Source organism: Phoxinus phoxinus, assembly GCF_949152265.1.
Source record: "Phoxinus phoxinus genome assembly, chromosome: 3".
Classification (NCBI taxonomy): domain Eukaryota; kingdom Metazoa; phylum Chordata; class Actinopteri; order Cypriniformes; family Leuciscidae; genus Phoxinus; species Phoxinus phoxinus.
This window is the reverse complement of record NC_136878.1, coordinates 10,057,692-10,065,744: the sequence shown is the minus strand read 5'-3', so window position 1 is coordinate 10,065,744 and position 8,053 is coordinate 10,057,692. Positions and strand designations below refer to the sequence as shown.

The following is an 8,053-nucleotide window of genomic DNA, read 5'->3' as shown; positions in this document are numbered from 1 at the left end:
CACATTTGCTGCACTATCTGAGTGCACATTGTTTCCTCCGCTAATTGAAAGATTGAAGAAAGTAGATGAATGCATCTCCCAGTTTACATCCATCACAAGAAGATGTGAGCTCCATGGCAACTAATCAAACACATCAATTCTTAGCTTAGTTACTGGCTTGCAGCCAAAACCAGTCCCTGTTCTTAAAGATAATGACTCCTTGATGCCAGCAAACATCCATTCTCCAGTTTAATTAACCTTCAATATATTACATGCATCCATGTTTCTGGCTTATTATGGAGGCTAATCCAATCAAAAGTGTTCAGTCTTTCTTTCTGGCACTAGTTTATTTGAATATGCCAAGTCTGCCCTCATGTGGTCTGTAAAGGAACTGATGGTTGGATTGGACACCAATAAAACAAACCTAATATTTTAGGATATACCATTTATTATAGTTATTATGAGTTATATTATAATAAGCAGACACTGTATCTGAATAGACCACATTCATACATCCTGAGTGACATTTTGATAGGATATGTCAAGTAAGCTCGGTGTTTTTTGTTTTGTTTTTGTTTTTTGTCTTGGATTTGATTTGTTGTTGAGCCTTCCATGTCAGTTTCTTGTTGGAAATATAGGATTTATGCCATTTTGCATTTAATAAAACATTTATTGTTTTCTTTTTTTTAATGGGAACCTGTGTTTAGGGTAATATTTTCCGGACGGCGAGTTTAGCGCGGCTGCACAAGTCGACGGTCAAGGATTACAGTGATGCAGTGAAATGTGAGTGAGTTTTATAAAATATACTTGTGTTATGGTGTTTATATATATGAGACTGTGTTATCACTCGACTGTGGTTTCCGTGATTGTGGTCCCTGAAATAATCTCTAAATCGCACCTCTCAGGATATGGCTTACTCATGCATTGGAATTGAAATATTTAATTTGAAATATTTAATTTAATTTTAAAGAACAATATTATTTTCTAACGTCGTTATGTAATTAATTGAATCTGTTATTAATATGTATACTCTAGTAATATGAATAGCCTACTATTCGAGTCTAAATATCTTTCACACATAATTAGATATGAAGTCTATAATTTGTTACATAGTCAATCCAACTCTTATTGATTCTTAAGTATATAATAAGAAACAAGACAGATGTTTAATGACATGTACCAAATACACTGATTCATTATTTATACCTGTGCTGTATTCTAGATCAACACACCCTGTTTGTTCTTCTTGCCCAATGGGCTGACAGCGGGGGCGGGCCAAGATGTTGAGTGACATTCCTCGGGACGCCCTTCTCCGCCCACTCACCCGGAATGAGGTGGTGGGGATGTTGGTGAGACTGACCATCTTTGGAGCTGCAACATATTACAGCATCAAATGGGTGGTGGACGCTTTGGACCCAACACAAAAACAAAAATCCAATGCCAAGAAAAGGGTATGGTTTTTTACCCTTTAAATGACCACCTGCTACTGGTCGTGTGCTGCTTTTGATTGTAATAAGTGTTACAGTAAATGTTGTTCCAGTGAATATTACACTTAATTTACAGATCATATTTCATGCAAGCCTGTAGCTCGAAGTGCCTAGGGATTTATTTCATCGTGGCGTATTATCGATTCATCCCAGTGACTCAAATCATTTAATTATTTTTCACCAAAAATACTATTAATAGTGATAATGGCTTGACCATTGTTTCTTGTGAATTATTATGTTGTATATTTAATTGATTGTTTTTATTTATTGACTCCCGCACTCTCCCCAGGCAGAGCAGTTGATGAAGCAGATAGGCGTGGAAGGAGTCAGTCTGACGGAGTATGAGATGAACATCGCCACTCATCTTGTTGATCCTCGCAGCATCAAAGTAAACATCAATACTGTTGTAATCAATGGAAACCTATCATCAAATCACACTGTGTGTGCATCTCATTACATCAGTAATTTTGAAGAAAGGACATGCTCTTAAGACATGATTTATTTATGTTATTGATTGTCATTTCGCACTGTTCATATTCAGTATTGTTATTCAAGCTGATTTAGAATATGTCAATTGACCGTTCGCAAAGACCCGCCCCCTTTAGTTACTGTTGCTATGTCCGACAAGCTACGCCGCTCTCACAGCACATGTTCTCACGCAGTGAAAAATACATCGCGGAGCAGAGAGGACACTGACAACACGCTGACAGACAGGACAGACCAGGTTACTTTTGTTATTAAACAAAGTCTCACCTTTCAAATTTGGTAATTTTTTTTAAAGAAATTGAAACAATAAATACAGTTTTGTGGCTCTTTAATGTGTCTGACAGATCGCTGTAGAGCCTCAGTTAAAGCTGCTCGTGAACCGATCATGTCTTCCCTCTAGTTAATTTATAGCATCAAATAAACATGAATGAACATCAGAAGGAATGTTGTTTTTAAAGGAACACTTCACCCATTTGCATTAGACTTTGTATCTTTAGAAACCCAGTCACATTTTCGAATGGTCATGGTTTATTCCCTTATTTTCCCCTGAGATAGGAGAAATAAGGATTTAAGTGTTCCACTTCCTGCTTTTTATGACGCAAAAATCGTCATTTTGCGTCATAAAAAGCAGGAAGTCAAATTTCTTTGAATACGGGTAAGACTACAAACACTAGCTCATCATTTATCCAGTAGAAGGCGCTGTTCCGCATGTTTTCAACCCACCCATAGAGGGATCTCACTCACAGAATGTACATACAGTGTCAGCCATTTTTTTATTTGGAAACTAAGCTAACAGTTTCTTATTCTGTGGAGAAAGCCGAGTAGTAGCGGTGACCATCCTCTTTTTCCCGGACATGTCCGGCCGTCGAGATCGTCCAAAATTTCCGGGATTCGGCTTTTGCTTTCTGCAGTCGCATTCATTGTTTACATGCACACCTTTTGTTTCAATCTAACTGGATTCATTCCGATTGGTGAATCTGAATGTAGTGTTTACATGAACGCTAAACAAGTGATCGGTTGATGTGCGTTTTAACATTGCTAAGAAAATTCCCGCTCCTCCGTGAGAGATACGAGACCGGTGCGTGCGTCTCACAGGCGCCGGCGCCACTCATCAGTAATCACGCCACCGGGCTCGCATCGTTCACCCGCGGCCGTCAGTCTCGTTCCTGCTTGTCACAGTAAACATAATGAATGGCGACTGTAGAATGCAAAAGCCGCGAATCCTGGACATTTTGGGCGACATCAAAATACCGGGCAGACTCACGGAGACTCACTAGTAGCATAGCCTTGTTGTTTACTGCGATCTCTTACCGGTAGGCGTGGCCTTCTAGGGCAGCGAAGCAAGTGCATTCTGGGAGTTGTTGTCTTTCATCCCCATAAGCCAAAAATACATTTTCTGGCTTTTCTCAGTCTAGAAGGCTCCAAATTCAAAAAATAATTTCACATTTCTTCTACATAAATGACCCATTTTAAATACACATTCATCTTTCCAGAGGTGAAGTGTTCCTTTAACCACAGAAAGGCGTCAGTACAGTTCAAATCTACTATCTCTCCTGACTGCTTTGTCGGACAAAATGGCGGATGGCGAAGTATGATTGGTCAGATCACCTGTCAATCAAGCTCCCTGCGAAGGGTCAATTGTGTTGACAGATTGGACATTTTTTTCCCTGTTTACACCCATTAAGGTGCAAACCTGTAATCATTGTTACCATAGGCCAGGGGTTCTCAACTCTGGCCCTCGAGATCCACTTTACTGCAGAGTTTAGCTCAAACACACCTGAACAAGCTAATGAAGCTCTTCAGGATCACTTATGTGCTTCTCAAATGGAAAGCTGCATCCGAGTGATGCTGTGTCCTCCTAGACCAGTCCTTTAGGAGTTTCTTGGCTAGACTCCTCCTCCGCATTAAACACTAGAATGAGACAGTCTAAGTCTTTATGGCTACATCACACATGTTTCGCCCCCATGGTCACTGGCCGAGGCACAAAAATACCTAGGCCTAGGCCGCCTAATTGTGGAAAAATACCTTGTATTAAAAATCATTATATTAACTGGCTTTCTATTAATGCAATGCAGTGAATGACAACCGTCTGTGGTCTCCCAGTGGCTTACATAATATGGCTGTTTAGTGTTAAAAGTTTAGTTCACCAAAAAATGAAAAACAAAGGCCATCAGTTACTCATCCTCATGTCGTTCCAAACCTGTTAGACTTTCATTCATCTTTGAAACACAAATGAAGATGTTTATAGGGAAATCTGAGCAATTTCTGTCCCTGAATTGACAGTCCACGCAACTACCACTTTTTTGTTTCAAATTGCTCATAAAGAAATCGTAAAACTAATCCATATTATTTGAGCCGTTTAGTCCTTATTTTCTGAAGAAACTTGATTCCTTTATATGATGAACAGATTGAATTTAGGTTTTTATTCACAAATAAACATTGAATAGTGAACATAAATAGAAGCTTAATTGTACTTGCTTGACGCGCAGGAACAAACCTCTTGCGGAAGCTCAAACGTGCTGCGTAACACGCGAGAATGAACCTCGTTGGTTCTTGCACATCAAGCTAACATGCTTGAGCTTCCGTTTTCCACAACTGATATGTAAGTGGGTGGATGTTTATATGTGAATAAAAGCCTAAATTATACCTGTTCATCATATAAAGAGGTCAAGTTTCTTCAGAAAATTTTGACTAAACTGCTCGATCTGTATGGATTAGTTTTATGATCCCTTTATGAACATTTTGAAATTACAAAGTGGTGGTTGCGTAGACCTTCAATGCAGGGACAGAAATCTCTCTTCATTTGGGTTTCGAAAATGAACGAAAGTCTTACAGGTTTGGAACAACATGAAGGTATGGAACACGAGCACCCCTAGAAAGTTACAGGCAGGTGAGTTTGATCGAGGTTGGAGCTACAGTAAACTCTGCAGGAAAGTGGACCTTGTGGGCCAGAGTTGAGAACCCCTGCCATAGTCAGGGTAGCACCATATTCATTTTTGACAGGAATGTTCAGTGGATTGTATTGTCGTTTAACATCTTACCAATGTTCAGCTGACAAAACTTCTTTCCTGATAAAAACAGAAACTGTTTCCATAAAACAGTTATAAAATTTGTGAAAATGACATAGTCCAGAAACTTTCTACAGTGTGTGCCAATTTCTTCTTTCTTTTCTTGAAAGGTGACATGGAGAGATGTTGCTGGGCTAGATGAGGTCATCTCAGAGCTGCAAGACACTGTCATTTTGCCTTTTCAGAAACGTCATCTCTTCTGTGGTTCCAAACTCTTGCAACCTCCCAAAGGTGAGTCTGGAAAAAGCGAATGGGCCCTGAACTCGTCAGTGCATTTGGAGTTTGTGTTTTACTTCCTATTCTTATCATACTTGCAGGATTGCACGAAATATCAAAGTGAAGTATGTTATTCATAATTGTTTTATATTTACAATTCCCAGGTGTACTATTGTATGGGCCACCGGGATGTGGAAAGACTTTAATTGCCAAAGCAACAGCGAAAGCATCTGGATGCCGCTTTATTAATCTGCAGGCCTCCACTTTGACTGACAAGTGGTACGGCGAATCGCAAAAGCTGACTGCTGCTGTATTCTCATTGGCGGTCAAGATTCAGCCCTGCATCATTTTCATTGATGAAATAGGTAACCACTGAATATGCTCTAAAAATGTACAGATATTTAGAGATTCCAGAAAGATAGGAAAAATATTACAATGCCAGCTTGTTTAACATGCCCAAAAAATTCTAGCACTACTAGAGTGATAAACTTGTCTGTAATCACTATGGATATGCAGGTGTTTATTATTCATGGGTTTTATGGAAAACATTGTACAAGTACATTTGCATAACGACTGCAATGTTTTCGACTGTATTTTCAATGCTGATGACATTTGAATAATACTGTACTGTGACCCATCATCTGTGAAACTGAAGAATCTGGACGCTGCACACAGTCTCTCAGGCATTTTATCACAGTGTACTTGCTGAACAGTCAGTAAACGTTAATTATATGAAATAGTTATTCTTCTTTTAAAGCCGGTTCCGCATATTAAATTACAGATGCTGAAAAAGCAAAATTGTTGAAAAACTATGACTGCAAAAAAGTTTCTAAGTAGTTGCTTTCCACTGTATATAATTTTAGATAACTGTAAATTATAAATATTTTTAAATACTATATGAATTAAATATTTTATATACACTACCGTTTAACAGTTTGGGGTCAGTAAGATTTTATTTTTTTTAAGAAATAATGTTTTTAAATTGAATATAATGTAACAAGTTTTCTATTTTATATAAATGCTGTTGTTTTTAAAGTGCTTTTAAATTTTCTATTTATACATCCTGAAAAAAACATGTACAATGGTTTTCACAAAAATTGTAAGCAACACAACTGTATTCAACATGTTTAATTACAAGAAATGTTTCTTGAGCACCAAATCATAATATAATGATTTCTGAAGGATCGTGTGACACTGAAGACTGGAGTAATAGCACTGAAAATTCAGCTTTGCCATCAAAGCAATATATTGCATTTTAAAATATACTTCACAATATATTTCACAATATTACCATTTTTATTTTATAGTATTTTTTAATCAGATAAATGCAGACTTTTTGAGCATTAAAAGTCTTCTTTTTAAAAAAAACACAAAAAATCAGACTGACTCCAAACCTTTTAACTATTCTATATATGTAGTTCTACATTTAATTTTCTTCATGCTAAATGTAATTTAAATTTCTTTAGATTTTGTTAGATTTGTGTTGCATTGCATTATGAAATGTATATCTACATAAAATCTATCTCTTGTCTCAGATTCATTCCTGAGGAATCGTTCCAGTATGGACCATGAGGCAACCGCTATGATGAAGGCCCAGTTCATGAGTCTGTGGGATGGACTAGACACAGCACAAAACAGTCAGGTAACACACATTAGCTGGATAGATTTTTATATTATCAACGTTAAAAAAAGTTGAGCTGCTTACATTTTGACATTTTTCTATGATTCTTTGATAATTAAAAAAGTTATTATGAATGTCTTTACTGTCACTTTGGATCATGTAATGTGATCATGCACATGTAGGTTTCATAGGTCATTGGATTTCTTTAAATAGATTTATTATCATATAAAATGTGACAGAAAGTAAAAGTGTATGTCAATGTCCAGGTAATGGTGATGGGGGCTACTAACAGACCACAGGATGTGGATGCAGCAATACTACGCAGAATGCCTACTGCCTTTCATGTAGGCCTGCCTGTGAGTATGATCAACACACACCTTTATATTCTGTTTTTGTTAATTGCCCATATTAATCAGGACAAAACTGAATTATTTTTGGTCCATTTTCAGAATGCAGCTCAAAGAGAAGAAATCCTTAGACTAATTCTGTCTGGTGAAAACGTAAGACACTTTTCATTCACAACATATTTTGTCTGTTTAAATATATTGCTTATTTTAAAGGTGAGGTATATATTTACATACCGGTACATTTACACTACCATTGAAATGTTTGTGGTCCGTAAAAACATTTTTTAAATGCTCGAATACACTTTACAATAAGATTTCATTTGTTAACATTAGTTAACTAGAAAAAAACAAGAAATGGGCCAAGTCTTACCTACAAATTATTGTTCAGGAAATTAGCAAAGTTTAAGCAAATGCACTACTTAAAAAGCCATTGCTATCTCAGAAAAACATCAAAGACTGAATGAAGTTTTTGGCAGAATATGGGAAGTTTGTGTGTGGAATGATGAATCATAATGAAACACAAGTTACATGGTGATGCTTCAGAGCGGTGTCTTCAAAAGAAAGCATCTGAGAAATATAATAATGAAGGCATCTCTATCACAGTGAAGAATGGGGGAAGAGTGTCATTGTGTGGGAAGCCTTTTTAGCTACTGGTATCGATAAGCTACTTCACTGTGAAAAGACATTTAATGCTTTGGAGATCAGGAGAATATGCTCCTGCCAAAATTGACAAAAAGACTAAGAAGTGGCTTGAGAACAAGTCCATCAGGCTCATGTTTTGGCCTGGTCAGAGTCAGAGCCCAGATTTGAACGCTATAGTGAATATTTGGTCTCACAATAAACTCAAAC

At 37.2% G+C, this 8,053-nt stretch overlaps 1 protein-coding gene across 7 annotated transcripts in view; it reads left to right on the top strand.

Moving 5' to 3' along the window:
• Nucleotides 1–346: 346 nt before the first annotated feature.
• Nucleotides 347–8,053, top strand: part of atad1a (ATPase family AAA domain containing 1a) — a 34,991-nt gene continuing 27,284 nt past the window's right edge. For 2 of the 7 annotated variants that reach the window (XR_013796865.1, XM_079607092.1), the window contains exons 1-8: nucleotides 687–762; nucleotides 1,202–1,430; nucleotides 1,756–1,854; nucleotides 5,131–5,251; nucleotides 5,401–5,601; nucleotides 6,772–6,878; nucleotides 7,124–7,213; nucleotides 7,307–7,357. Coding sequence is in view for 6 of the 7 variants with exons in the window: in XM_079607092.1 (XP_079463218.1) it covers nucleotides 1,260–1,430; nucleotides 1,756–1,854; nucleotides 5,131–5,251; nucleotides 5,401–5,601; nucleotides 6,772–6,878; nucleotides 7,124–7,213; nucleotides 7,307–7,357 (840 nt within the window). In the remaining variant the exon portion in view is untranslated. Of the gene's footprint in view, nucleotides 525–686; nucleotides 763–1,201; nucleotides 1,431–1,755; nucleotides 1,855–5,130; nucleotides 5,252–5,400; nucleotides 5,602–6,771; nucleotides 6,879–7,123; nucleotides 7,214–7,306; nucleotides 7,358–8,053 lie in introns of those variants that run through there. The other 5 variants (XM_079607095.1, XM_079607097.1, XM_079607094.1 and 2 more) reach the window with 4 other exon arrangements.